At 40.6% G+C, this 14522-nt stretch overlaps 1 protein-coding gene across 27 annotated transcripts in view; it reads right to left on the bottom strand.

The window, feature by feature from the left end:
- Macf1 (microtubule actin crosslinking factor 1) overlaps positions 1 to 14522 on the bottom strand; it is a 332217-nt gene that overhangs the window by 147379 nt on the left and 170316 nt on the right. For 18 of the 27 annotated variants that reach the window (XM_040756696.1, XM_040756695.1, XM_040756700.1 and 15 more), the window contains 15 exons: positions 13874 to 13993; positions 13628 to 13723; positions 12912 to 13039; positions 12739 to 12832; positions 12403 to 12557; positions 11505 to 11781; positions 10027 to 10155; positions 8926 to 9003; positions 7579 to 7740; positions 5712 to 5816; positions 4814 to 4909; positions 3423 to 3548; positions 1893 to 1898; positions 1012 to 1164; positions 288 to 442 (listed from right to left, as the gene is read on the bottom strand). In XM_040756696.1, the coding sequence (XP_040612630.1) occupies positions 288 to 442; positions 1012 to 1164; positions 1893 to 1898; positions 3423 to 3548; positions 4814 to 4909; positions 5712 to 5816; positions 7579 to 7740; positions 8926 to 9003; positions 10027 to 10155; positions 11505 to 11781; positions 12403 to 12557; positions 12739 to 12832; positions 12912 to 13039; positions 13628 to 13723; positions 13874 to 13993 (1880 nt within the window). The remainder of the gene's footprint in view (positions 1 to 287; positions 443 to 1011; positions 1165 to 1892; positions 1899 to 3422; positions 3549 to 4813; positions 4910 to 5711; positions 5817 to 7578; positions 7741 to 8925; positions 9004 to 10026; positions 10156 to 11504; positions 11782 to 12402; positions 12558 to 12738; positions 12833 to 12911; positions 13040 to 13627; positions 13724 to 13873; positions 13994 to 14522) is intronic. The other 9 variants (XM_040756698.1, XM_040756703.1, XM_040756702.1 and 6 more) reach the window with 1 other exon arrangement.

Here is a 14522-nt window from a genome sequence, read left to right as displayed (position 1 = left end):
CTGTTGTTGGATTAGCTATACTGGAGCCTGCAAACCAGTAGATAACCTTGACTAATACAGTAGTAAAATAAACTTTCTAAAATAAGTACATATATCACTTCAACATGAACTAAATTGGCTACTGCTACAAAAATCATTCCTCTATACTAAACTGTACTTTCAAATTATTTTTAAAAAATTATTACTGACTTATTTCACCTGTACAAAGGATTTATTACATATCTACCTGGCTGGCAGTGGTAACTCTAATGGGAGGTCTGTACTGAGAAGCCCACTGCCACAGTTACCTGCTGGCCATCTCAATGGCATCCTTATTGGGTGGGGGAATGAGGAAGCAGACTGAAGGCACCATTGCCTCATTCCCTGTAGGGCTGATCACCTTCCACTTGGTTCGCTGAGAATTATCTTCCAGCACACATTCATCATTTTTGCAAATAGTGATCTGAAAAGATGAAAACACAAATGATTGCTAACTGAGAATCTAATAACAGACTATTACTTGATGCCTGATCCCAAAGCTATGGAACATCTAAGAAAAAATCTCCTTACAAAAATCATCTGTAGGGCCATAGGATCACTTAATTGGTAAAGGACTCTGATGCCAGGTCTGAAGACCTGAGTTCAATTCCTGGAACCCACATGGTAGAAGGTTGCCTACCTACTCTCAAAGGTTGCCTTCTGACTTACGCACTCACACTGGAGCACATGTATACCATTTGCACAAACATATACATAAGCATAAAATAAATATTTTCTTCAGACTCAGGACCTCAGGACATAAAGCATTTTTTGTGCAAGTATAAGAACCAGAGATCAGATTCCTAGTATCATGAAAATCAGGTGGGTAAGGCCAACCACTATAATCCCAGTGATTAGGAGGCAGAGAAATATTCCTGGGGTAAGATGGCCCAATCAGTAAGCTCCAATTACCAAGCACCCCATCTCAGTGAATTAACGGAAGGGTGTTGGGGGCATGCACAAGCACCCTCGTACACATACATCCACTCTCACCTCAATCTGCCGGTAGTCACAGATGGCTTTCACTGATATAGTGCTCTTTAGCACATGGTCTGGATTGCGTGGTTTTAGCTGGACAATGGTTTTAGATCTCCCAACAAGACTGGCAACAGAACTCTTGGACTGTATAAGCTGCTCCTTCTCATCCTATAAAATAAGAAAAACAAAAAAACATTAATGGTGGTATTCTGAGTCACAAAGTCAATAATGAAAATGCAAGCTCTACTCCCTAAGGGAATGCCATTTCTCAGTTACATAGGGATCCTTAGTGGAGCTATCTTAGATAATGATATAGACAAGGATAAAGAAAAAAAGGAGAGAATGTCTGTCTTCTTTCAGATGCTTTTGTACTCTAAATTTGCAGTTTTTTCCTTATACTCTAAAACAATGACCAAAAAAGCCACATGCAAGAATAAACAAATAAAACAAATGTCTAGTTGCCAAGCATAGCTATGTAACTAATGAAGGACTTCCTCAAATACAGCTCAGAACAAACACTGCTGGTGAAAGCATCATGACAAATGATTTAGGATTTATCTTGCCGTGCTGTATCCGTGTAAATTTGATTGGTTTGAATGAAGCATCATGCAAAGTAAAAATTCTAAAATCTCTGAAAACCTAATTACCTTTAAAGCTAATAAACTTGTCAACAAAACTGGTAGCAGTATACTACCAATTCCATTGGAGAGTAAATGATAACCTTTATCTACTGGCCAGAATGTTCCAACCCATGGTGAGGCATGAAAACCCCCAGAAACAGGGCTTTTCAGGATGAACAGGGATGCAATAAGAGTAAAGAGTTAATAATGTTAAGAAATATCATTAAAGAATTAAGAATATGCAGGTAGAGGAAAAGAAATTCTTAAACAAACTACCTGTGCCTGTCCCCGGGAGCATGATTGGAAGAAATACAACTTTAACTTATTAGTTAAGAAAGAGGAATGCAATACATCAGGGAGACAGCCACACTTCCACACTTGAGAGCTGGTCTACCCATTTCAATTTCCTTGCAATAAGATGTCTAACACACAAGCCAAACATCTCTAGCTCCAGAGACCACGTGCTCATCGTGGGAAAAGCTCTGAAAAGAACCAGAAGCCAGGACAGGTACTCTGGAACCTGGTGAAGAAGCTGAGGAGCAGACCCAGACGTGACTCCATGCCCTGGTGACGCCGCCAACCCGATGCCCCTGACCTGGAGAAGAGGGAACAGAGAGGCAACCACCCTCCCTGAGAAGAGAAGATATAACAATCACAGAGGGGTTACCCTATGATGGGAAAATACTCTGAAGGAGGGAGGAGAGAGAGCAGAGCCAAGGATGACATTCCTCCGTCACACTTGTAGTACCTCTGAGAAAGACATTTTAAAAACAGTAACTGTAAAGTCAGCTTTTTATCCTTCTTTACAAGTTAACATTCCATTTGTCCAAGTGAAGCACTGATGTAAACCTACTTGTGTCTGAAATCATTACTTTAAAAAAAGAAGGAAAAAAGAGAGGGAAAACAAATGAAAAGAAAACTAGGCCAGTGCTTGCATGTCATGGATAAGACTCCATGTTTGATCTTCAACAACCTCCTCCAAATCCTACGGTCAGCCATAAAATAAATAAAGTAATAAATAAATAAAGCTAAAGTGAAGCAAAACAAAAGTACTTTGAGCTACTGTGTCTCTCTTACTTTTAATCATCTCCTTGAGTCCTGCAATCTTCTAGCCCCTCATCCAGGAAAGTACTTGCCTGCTGCATAACTCCTGAGATGCTACTGAGCCCTGTCTTGCCAATTCTGTATAATGTACTCAATAAACATAGGTAGGTCTGCTACTGAGTCTACAACTTCAACTTTTGAAGGAATACTCACTGGAGCAAGTGAATATGAAATTGATTTTGATTAAAAACTAGATAATGAGCTATACATTTTAAAAACTGGACAAATACAGCATTACCTCTAAGTAAGATATTAATGTAGGCCTTAGTAACTAAAATCAACTTTCTAATATCTCATCATTACAAGAAAAAAAGCCAAGGAGAAAAAAACCTGGCTCAGATCTGTGTGTGTGTTTGAGAAAAGTAAAAACAAATCTGATGTCACTTAGTCCCCGTCACCCTCTTCAGCCTCAGTCTTGGCTCCAATGACTTCAGTGAAACAGGGATGATGCAAGAAAGCAGGCGCACTAAGTGGCTCAGGGACAGTTACAAGTAACAAGCTACTTTACCTCAGTAACTCCCCAAAGAAATGCCATTAGCAACTTCTTCAAGGGAAAAGAAGGGATGACAAAACTGACCCGACAACTGGGATGTGAGCCACACTTTATTGCCCTGCTGCTTTCAAGGATGTAGTCTGCAGCAGCTGCTGACACGGTTTACTCTGTTTCTCAGAGGCAAATATTCCCACGAAGGCAACACCCACCATGGAGTCCTGGAGCAGATCCTCAAGGCGGGACAGACTGGTGCTGTGGTCACAGGTATATTTTCGTTTGATGGAGTCTTGGAGGTTTCTCAGGAATGACTCCAGGTCTCGGGCATCACTGAAGAACTATGGAAACACCAGGAAAGAATGGCCTGTGCTCAATGCCTCAGCACAGTAAAAGGTTCACAAAGAAGGAGTCTCCTGTGCCAAGCTGAAAAAAGTCGATTACACTCCCCTGGGCCAGTGACAGTCCAATACAAAAGGTCCCAGAAGTACAAACCAGAGAGCTTAAAAAGTCATGTCAGTAAAATGTTAGTGAGAATTTTCAAAAACAATCACTAGATCCTACATGAAGCTGGTCTGTTTCACCCTTTTTGACTTTTGTCTAATGATAGCACTTGGTATGAGGGAGGCCCAGTTTATGAAATAACCTAGAAGCTAAGTGAAACAATGTTTACCATACTGATGTAATTATATGTCCAAAGGGATAAAATTAAGAAAGAAAATAGCTTATTTCCTCCTCTATCCTTATCTGAAAAAAAAGTATGTTCTTTGATATTGTGATAGGTGGGGGCAGGGGAGAATCTTAATATTTCACAGATCTGCTCCTTTAGGGTTAGGCTGTCTCTGACTCTTGAGGCTGGGTAACCATGTGCTTTGCTTTCACCAATGCCACACAAATGACAGAAACAGAAAAAAGTGCCTACACTAGGACTGTTCTCCCTTGCACTTGTAGTACAGGTGCTTTGTAAAAAGGACTACCAGAGCCAGGGTTTTCTTTACATGCTATTCCCTGACCACTTCCAAAATAATGCCATTTGGATCAAACAGTCCTCCTCCCCCACCCCCAAAGCTATAGCTATCTGCAGCCATGTATGTGACAGGCAAAATGAGACAAACCACAGAGGAGAAAAACCACTTAGCTGAGCCCAGACCAAATTGAATTCATTAATGATTAACAGTTGAAGCAACTAAGTTTTTAAAGTTGTTTTATACAGTAAAAGATAATTGATATGAATGTTTGTTAGCTCCCTCATCCCCATCATACTTTGGAGGTAGGATCTCATGTAGCCCAAGGCTAGCCTTGAACTTCTGATCCTCCTGAGTGATAGAATCAAAGGTGTATAACATCACACCCAGTTTTACCATATGGATTCTTTCTTTTTTTTTAAGATTTATTTATTATGTACACAAAGAGGGCATCAGATCTCACTACAGATGGTTGTGAGCCACCATGTGGTTGGCTGGGAATTGAACTCGGGACCTCTGGAAGAGCAGTCAGTGCTCTTAACCTCTGAACCATCTCTCCAGCCCCCATATGGATTATTTCTAACCCAACCTTTGGTATAAATATAAGTACACACACACCACTATAACCATCACCACCATACCTGAAAGTAAGCTGCATTCTCTTTTACATGTTGTTCAACACATAAGCACAGCTGCTTCATCCACTGTAATTGTGACTGGACAGCAGCACTATATGCCTGTAACAGCCAAGCACATGTGCAGAAGGACGTGAGTTTAACAGGCTCAAAATACATGTGTGATTCTCTTCCCAAATACAACTCAGCCACTGATACAGAAGACAAAGGAGAGACACAGGACAAGGACAGTTGACTGACAACTGCAGAACGCTTCTCAGGAGAAAGAAGCTTGCCTTGGTTAAAAGAGGTTACCCAGAAAAAGTGTCTTCTATACTCAATTATAATTTAATGACCAATCCAGAAAAAAACATAGCATAAATCAATAAATCCCTCCTGGTTCTACTGTTTCTCTCTCTGAGCAACAGCACTACACCAAAAGAAGTAGGATGTGGGGCTAGAGGTGGCTCAGTGGTTAAGAGCACTGATGCTCTGGTAGAGGTCCTGTAGAGGATTGGTTTCCAGCACCCACATGGTCACTCCCAGCAATCAGAGCAACCAATGCCATTTTCAGGCTTCCACAGGACCAGGCATGCATGTAGTACACAGACATACTCTCATACATGTAAAATAAAAATCTTTTTTTTAAAAAAGAAGTAAGATATATCTGGACAGTTACTTTTAAAATATACACAAGTCCCTTTCCCTCATTGAGTCAAGACTCAACAGCCCTTCTTCTTCTTCTTAGTATCTCCTCAAACTATTCAAACTGTCCGCAGGCTTCTTGGAACTACTTGGGATAGGAAAGGACATGATCTGAAACAAGTGATTTGACATTTCTTCCAGGCCTTGGAAGAACAAAGATTCTTATTTCAGTCTTTTTATAACAACACCTTTGATCTTCACACATAGCAAGATCACAAACCTCCACTGTTTGCTTAGCTGGATGGTTCTCAAGTGACAACAGCTCTGCTGTATCTTGCAGAGAACGAAATACATCTTGTTTCCCTTCCAGTTCCATTGTCAACTCCTGCAAATTGAATATAATTTTATGGAATAAATGCTGTTAAGGAAGAAGAGCCAATAAAGAAAGCACAGTGTTCCTTGCTGACTTTAAGGATCCTGTAACAGGATTGGTGACAATATGTGATGTATAAACTGCAAACACTAATGGATCTTTGAAAAGTGTGAAAGATGATGGAATTAAAGGGAAGGGATTCTGAAAGCACAATGAGACCTGAGCTAGCCCTGAGTAGACTAGGAGAACTCAGGAGGTAGAGAAGAGAGCAAACATGACTAGAACGGCTAGTTAGCCAGCACCACACAAGCAGGCACACTAGTTAGCCAGCACCACACAAACACACTAGTAGAGTGATCACTGACTGGCAGACTTTGCCAACTATTCTCTCAGCTAAAATAGCCTCCTCTGAAACAAAATTCTATTAATTAAAGATCCAATTTAAATGCTGGCTTTTCAGGGAACTATACTATCAGATTTAATGTCTTCTCCTTTAAGCTTCACAGCACTTTTTATACAGTCCAGCAGCCTCGCTGCAGCTTACACACACACTGCTGACAACATCAGAACATCTGGTCTTTCCTTTTCTCTTCAGAAGATTCCCCCATCCTTCTCTAATCAGGAGACACTCACATTTTAAAAATAACTGTAGATTAATAGAACTAGTGCTAGTAGAAGATCTGTCTGTTTCTATAAAGGACTATAAATGTTTCTTAATACCCTGAGTATGGAAATACTAAAAGTAGCAAAAAAAAATACTCCTACTTACTTGTCTACTTCTTCATTATAAAGAATAGAAGGCAGAACTGGAGAGATGGCTTGGCGGTTAAGAGCACTGACTGCTCTTCCAGAGGACCAGGGTTCAATTCCCAGCACCCACATGACGGCTCACAACCATCTGTAACTCACACATGTGGCACATAGACACATATGCAAGAAAAATACCCGTACACATGAGTGATTTAAAAAAAAAAAAAGATTAGAGAGGAGGGAAGAGAGAAACAAAGAGAGAAAGGGAGGGGTGGGGAGAGGGAGGGAAGAGAGGGTAGAAGGAATTGCCCCATTAATGATGATTTCCCAACCATTTTACATTTTAAGATATTAAGACCAAAATGTTAATAAGAATTCAAACTATTATAGAAATCTAGAAGTGCAACTCAGTTAAATAATATTAACTCCTATATAATAAAACATTTTACTTAGATTAGCTTATTAAGTCTTACTCAATCTTTTATACAACCCTTTCAAATAGCTATTATCTCATTTTTATGAAGGCCCAGAGAGACTCAATGTGTTGCCCAAGGTTACAGAGCTAGTTAGTAGACAGATAAGAACTTGAATTTAGGTTCGTCACACTACAAACCCTGTAATTTAGCCACAAGGCTATATTAATTTCTGAAATGACTCAACTTGCAGACTAATGCTCTATCTACTCAAAACACACCCTTCTAAATAAATCCACTGAAGGGCTCTCATTCCTCCATACACATTTCTCACTAAACAAGAGCAGAGACCCCATTTCTATCTATCAGCATGTAACTCTAGTTCAGTGATTCTCAACCTTCCTAACCCTGTGACCTCATGTTGTGATGACCCCCAACCACAAAGTTACTTTTGTTGTTACTTCCTAACTGTAATTTTGCTGCTGTTATGACTGGTAATGTAAATATTCTTAGAGACGGTTTGTCGGAGGGGTCGTGACCCACAGGTTGAGAGCAGCAAAGCAGAAGTCTCTGTGGACAGCCTCTGTCTCTTCCTGCCGTGTGACACTCACAGAGAAGTAGGTTTTCTTGGCTGCAATATTGGGATTACTGTCACTCCAATCACATGCTAGTTCTTCTTCCTCCTTCCCATTCAACCAGATCAGTTCAGCTGTAGCTCTGGAGACAAATTTGTGCAAGCTCTGAAGGTGCCTCATTCGGAAGCTAGATGTCTCCTGGAAAAAGCAAGAATTAAAAGATTAAAGGGCCGGCCTTCAAATCTGGAGAAGATAACACAGTGACATCAGGAAAGAATAACCCAGGAAATGTATTAGGCCTAGTTTAGTTTTTTTTGTTTTGTTTTGTTTTTTTGGTATTTGAATCTAAGGCCAAAGACATGATAGAAAACACTCTACCATTACGACACACACACACACACACACACACACACACACACACACACACCCTACACCTTTTTAATTTTACAAAGTTTGATACAAACTTCCAGTGTAATTGCTAATCTTACGTCGAAGATGTGACACACAAGGTCATTGTAAGGGCTCTTGTATAAAGAGTGATCTTGGCTTATTTTACCATGGACAACTGCAATAGATGGGAATGAAATACAATAAACAGAAGAGGAATTCCCTCTCAATCAATCTAAATTTTTCAGTTATGGTATCTCAAAATACATATGATCACTTTTTTTGGTGAAGAACATGGCTAAGATGGGTTTTACTTGCTTACAATTTCCCAGAGCAGTTGCTTCTGACCCTTTAAGAATTTGGAAGTTTGGGGTCAGACGGTAGAGGCACACAACTTTATTCCTAGCACTCAGGAGGTAGAAGCGGGCAGATATCTGTGAGTTCGAAACCAGCCTGGTCTACAAGAGCTAAGACAGCCTCCAAAGCCACAGAGAAACCCTGTCTCAAAAAAAAGACTTTGGGGGCTGGAGAGATGGCTCAGAGGTTAAGAGCCCTAGCTCCTTTTACAGAGGTCCTGAGATCGATTCCCAGCAACCACATGGTAGCTCACAACCATATATGATGAGATCTGGGTACCCTCTTCTGGCATGGAAGCAAAATGTTGTATACATAGTAAGTAAATAAATAAATCTTTAAAAAAAAAAGAATTTGGAAGTTTGCTGTGGTAGAATATAGCAATAATATTGGGACTTTGGGCATTAAAGTAAGAATAGTTAAGAACAGCAAGGACTATATAGAGATAACACAGCAAAAAGAATATTGTAACCCATATGAATAATTACACACAGGAAATATAACAAAAAAAAAAAAAAAAGAAAACTAAGACAGGCCCAAAGCATGTGCTTTTTGAATTAGGACAGAGTCTTGTTTGGAGGGAGCCAGTTTCTCCATGAGCACAGTCTAAGTCAACCAGACAAGGTCTGGGTAAAAACTCACCTTCAATTTACAGTACTGTGTCTCCAACTTTCCAAGAGTTTCAACATAGCTGGCATGAAAATTCTGGGACATCTTTCCCTGATACAAAAGGAATGAAATACAAAGACATTACAGAAACAGTGAGGAAACTATGTGGATTGGTTTCAACAATGTAAACAGATGTTGATATGCAGGTGAGGGCTTGCTTCTCTGGGAAACACAGACCTGAACAACAATTTTCTAGGTCAGACTTCATAGTTAGAGGCAGCACTGAGTGGACAACAATTCAGTAGGGTAACCTAACAAATGCTCCTCACAGCCCTGTGTTTCCAGCAAGTCAGGAATGCAGGGGCTTCTAATCAAATCCCATGCCTAATGACTACCAGACTACTCATTTGCTTCTTTGAAGGTGGTGGGGTGACAAAATAAAAAGCTGGAAGACAGGAGCAGAGGGTATTGCTAAGTAAGAGCACTTGCCTAGCAGGCACCGAGCCCTTAAGTTTGGTCCACTACCACCAGAAAGCAAACCAAACAACCTAACAGTAAGACAGAATGATGAGTGAGCGGCTTCTCCACACCAGCTCTCTACTACAGGCTCATAGCAAAAGGAAACGATAGGAATTTTGGAGACAGAAGGCCTGAGTTTAGATACTGCTATTTACTAATTCTGACTTTAGCTGTCAGCATCACTTTTTAAAGCTTTTCAGTTTTTATATTATTTTTAAATGTCCATCTGTCTGTCTGTCTTTGTGTAAAGTATATGCATCTGACTGCAGGTGCCTATATGTGCCCTAGAGATGGAGTCACAAGCATTTGTGAGCTATTTGATGTGGATGCTAGGAACTGAATTCAGATCACCTATAAGAGCATCTCTTCAGTCCCTAAGATCATATTTTGTTTTCCAGTATAAAGATACTTATTAGTTAAAATGCTTTTCTCACAAAGTTATTTCAAAGGTTAATAGAGACACTTTGAATAAAGTGGGAATTAGTTGTGAAGTATTATTTACTCTACATTTTATTTTCCAGAGCCTCCTCCTTTTCAGAAACAGCAGTATTGAATATACTTCCCACTACGCCTCCTCCACAGAACTCTCATATGTAGATTCTGAATGCTATTTACCTCGTACAACCTAGCCTCTTTGACACTTGAGCCCAGTTCTTCCACACTGGTATGGATATGCTGCTGTGTTTCCAGCTGCAACTCCACACTAGGCAGATCATTACCCCACTCTGCTCGCTCCAGTTTCATCTGAAAAAAGAAAGCACAGATGTGTTATAGCTTGCAAAGGACAGGGAAATTGTCAGAGTCAACATCTGGATAAGATGACTAGGGGTAAGAGCCAGATGTGGTAGCACATGCTTCTAATCTCAGCACTTAGAACAGAGAGACAGGAGGCTCAGGATTTCCAGGTCAGGCTGAACTACATAAGACCTTGACTTAAATAAAATGCCAAGGGGTAAGAACTGGACTTCTAAATGGTCCCTATCATTCAATGGCTTCTTACAAGAAAATACACCATAATCAACTCTCAAGAGCTTAGAGAGGTAGCTCCAGTGTCTACAACAAAGGTGGCCTATGAGAAGGCAGTCCTGAGTATATCTGTCAGAAGCGGGACTTAACACGTTGAATGTTCAAACATTCCCCTTTATAGGCTCACAAGACATGGTGGTACATGCCTTTAATCCAAGCACTTAGTAGGCAGAGAGGTGGGCAGATCTCTGAGCTTTAGGCCAGCCGAGGCTATATAGTGAGACCCTGTCTTAAACAAAACAACAAATCATTATGAGTCTCTTAATTTCACAGAGTAGACCCCTCACCCCCAGAAAAGGGAAAGAGAAACATCTAAAAATATTTTGATTCACACCATCAGCTAGAAGCCAATAGGAGATTTCTTCCCCGTTTCTCCCTCCCTCTTATTCTTCCTTGAGATGGGGTCCTACTGCACAGTCCAGGCTGCATAGTCCATTACTTCCTGCCTTTAGCCTCCTAGACCCTGGGTTTACAGGGAAAGCCTGGCATAGGACAATGTCAAATTTGAGCTATTAACCTAAAATATAATTAAGTAGTACCATTGAACTTGTGGAATAAATACATCATTCTTGCTTAAATTTAAGAGGTATGACAAAAACAACAAAAACTGAAGAATGCACTCTCCTACCAACAAGAAAATACCAGAAAAGATAAGAGATATATAGATACTACAAGTTTCCCACAAGCTATCACTTAGGGCATGGTTAGCAGAAGGTGAGAGACTGACTCCCAAAGGGCTTCAAGTCAGAAAAGCCTGTGCTATACAGTGTGGGTCTGTGAAAATCTATACTGATCCTGCCCATTTAGACTATAAGGAGGAAGGAATCTGGCATGGTAGCATATGCCTATAATCCCAGCACTCAGGAGACTGGGGCAGGAAGATCATGAGTTCAAGGACAGCCTAGGTTACACTGACTTCCAGGCCAGCATGGGCTAAATAGTGGAGAGACAAGTGAACATTTAAGAAGGGATCTTAGGTGTAGAAAGGATGGATTATTAAGGTTTTCTCCACCAGGAACACAAAGCAACCTCGCCCTGTTAAGACAGCTTTCTGGACATATACCCACCTGCATCTCTTCTACCCAAGAAAGTAGTTCATATACAAATCGGAGACTGCCTTCGTCTTCAGAGGAGGAGATAGATACAAGTTCAGTCCGGGTCATAGGTTTTCGAAACCAGGAGGTAGAAGAAGAATGAGTTGTCTTGTTCAAGGATTCTGCTTTCACATGAGTAGTGGTTAAAGTAGAGGGTGGGGCCAATTCAAGTGAAGTAAAATGGCCTTTCCGGTATAGATTTGTACACTCTAAACGCAGGGTGACCAGCTCATCCTGCAGACGCATGACCCTGGAGGAAGAGAAGAAACTTAAAACATGCTTAAAATAAAATCTTCATTATCTATTTAACAAGCACATGATAAAAATAAAAATGAGACCATATCAGGAAAAGTGTTTTGAAAAAGTGTTACAGGAATGCAAAAACGGTATTTTAACATAGTCTAGTTTGGAGTTTTAGAGGCAAATGCCAAATTAAAGTGTTAATTGGAAGGAATTAACATAACATAATATTTATGACTCCTGAAGGTCTTAAGAGAATAAATGCTGATTGCCACATGACTATAGACACTGTTTATCCTGGTTTGCGGCTCTCAGTTTCCTCATCTATAAAATGAGTTCACTAGACCACCAGTGTTTCAGTCAAATGTGCTAGCATACCTCTGCAGGCCACTCTGAATACAAAGGAATATGGTATGAGGGCCCAATGACTGGGAAACATACTATAGGCACTTAGTGGGAGGGCTGTGCAAAAGGGAAAATTCATCACAGGAAATTTTCTAATACTGTATGTGTATGCAGTTATCCCCAGAAACAGTTCTGAGATTCAGGTTAAATTCAGTTCCTGATTCTTATCTCAGTCTCCATCAAGTCGCAGCAAGCAAGCCCTCTCTCTGAGCCCCTTCCTCCTCACCTAAAAGCCAGCTCCTCTAGCTGGTAGTAATTCTCATCCCGTAGGATCTGGAGATCCACCTGCAGCTGCCTGATGAGACCCTCACACTCTTGAATGTACATGATGACATCTGACTCACACTGGACTGGCTGTCCCGATTCCAGGTGTGCAGCATCCTGTGACAGAAAGAGAATATACGGATAGGAAAACGTCACTGCTCTCACCTGTGAGGATGCAGGGACCCGAGAAAAAGGAAGTAATACAGCTGGATTCCTCAACTGTTAATTTGGACTGTTAGAGCAGTGGTGAAAAGTGGAAAGAAGGTGACACAAGATGTAAGGCAGAGCAAACACTCACCGCCTGCAGCGTATTCTTAGCTAGTGTTAGCTTTTCTTCACAGCTCAAAGCACCATTCTGTATTTTGTTTGCAATCTGCAGCAGCAATTCCAGCCTAAAAACCATGAAAACCACAATGAAGTACAAGACTCAAAGTAGCCCCTAAGGAATGTCAGACTGCCTTCTGGACCCACCTCTCTACAGCTGGTCGTAGGGATTTCTCTCGCTCTAGCATTTCAATGATGAGTTTTCCCCATTCTTCTTCTACATGATTGGGGTGGTAGCCTTGAGGCAGTTTAATTCTGCCAAATTCAATCCATACCTGAAAGAGATACTTTTCAGTCCCCAACTACAGCCCTGCCCTCTGGCCAGTTTTCATCTCTTGCTTCTTGCTTTGTTTTGGTTTAGTCAATCAGCAGTTTTTCACACCATCTAATATAGGGAAAGAATAAACTATCTAACAACTTAAGAGACAAAACATTTGTATCTAAGCTCTAATGTGCAGAGACCACTTGCTCTAAACTGTTCTGTTCCTTCAATAATTTCTAGAAATGTCTTCTAAATGAACCTGACTATGGTAAGGCTAAATCCACCCAGCTCTATAGTTAAATCCTGCAGGAATCAAAATATAAATGAACATTTCCTCTCTTTTCATCTGATAGAAAGATTTATTTTCTCTCTAAAAAGCAAGGAAACAAAGATTTCTGAATAGAGATGCTGTTTTCCAATGACTCTTTTAATAACGACAGTTTGCTGATACTTTTCTTTTAACACAGACTTTCAAGATCCACCACGGTGTCACTTGATATACCCTTGGTAGTGACAAAAGGAGAGTGTGTGGGATCTGTTAGGAAGCAATAAAGTTCAAACTGGCAAACCCCAAGTCTCAACCAAGAATGTGCTTCCTTACCTCTAATAATTTATATAACTCTTTGATTCTTCCTTTCTCTCTCTCCTTGGCAAGAATTTCTGTTTCTTTGAAGTGTATATATTGGTTATAAAGTGCCTATAAAAATTAATATTTGATAAATGAATTAATAGACCAAAGCAACAGGGACCAATTTTTCACACCACCACACCAGAGTCAGCAGCATCAAGCTCTGGGGCTTAATCCCAGAGAGAATTCATAAAAAGCAACTTAAGTCCATGCCTTTACCTTTAGTTCAACAGGGTTCTGGGGGAAAGATTTATCTGACATCAGGATTGTATGCTGTCTGATCCAGGGAATGAGTGAGTCCACTCGGCTTTGGTATTCCTGCCACCTGGAGTCCACTTCCTATAGTCAGAAAGCAAACATCATTGACCAGATCTGCACCATCCAGCAGCAGCCCAGAATAAAGTGGCTCAGGCCACCCCATGCCATATAAAACCCTCTTTTAATTACCTAGACAGATGCCTGACTTAATGCTCAAAGTCTGTTTCAAAGTTCCCCAAGGAACCCCAGGTTGCCATTGACTATCCTGACAAGTAGAAAGACTATAAGCCAATCTACTGAAATTAAGATCTAACATATTTGTCAGACGTGGTGATTCTTCACATTGTAATTACAACTACAGAGGCTGAGGCAGCTGGATCATGAGTTCAAGGCTAGCCGAGAGCTCACAGACATGGTAACTAATCAAACTTGTATCAGTAGCCAAGAAAGCACTGCTTCATCCAAATTACAGCTGGGAGTGAAGAGGGCAGTCTTTGCTGGCATTTAACGTCAAATGATCTATGTTAGATGGCACAAAATTAGCAATACCAAGGCTCATTCTTAAGGACACTGTCCATTATGATAGAGATAATGTAGACCCAGGTAGGTC

Source organism: Mesocricetus auratus, unplaced genomic scaffold, assembly GCF_017639785.1.
Source record: "Mesocricetus auratus isolate SY011 unplaced genomic scaffold, BCM_Maur_2.0 Super-Scaffold_100014, whole genome shotgun sequence".
NCBI classification, from domain to species: Eukaryota; Metazoa; Chordata; class Mammalia; order Rodentia; family Cricetidae; genus Mesocricetus; species Mesocricetus auratus.
This window is presented reverse-complemented; position numbering and strand designations above follow the sequence as displayed.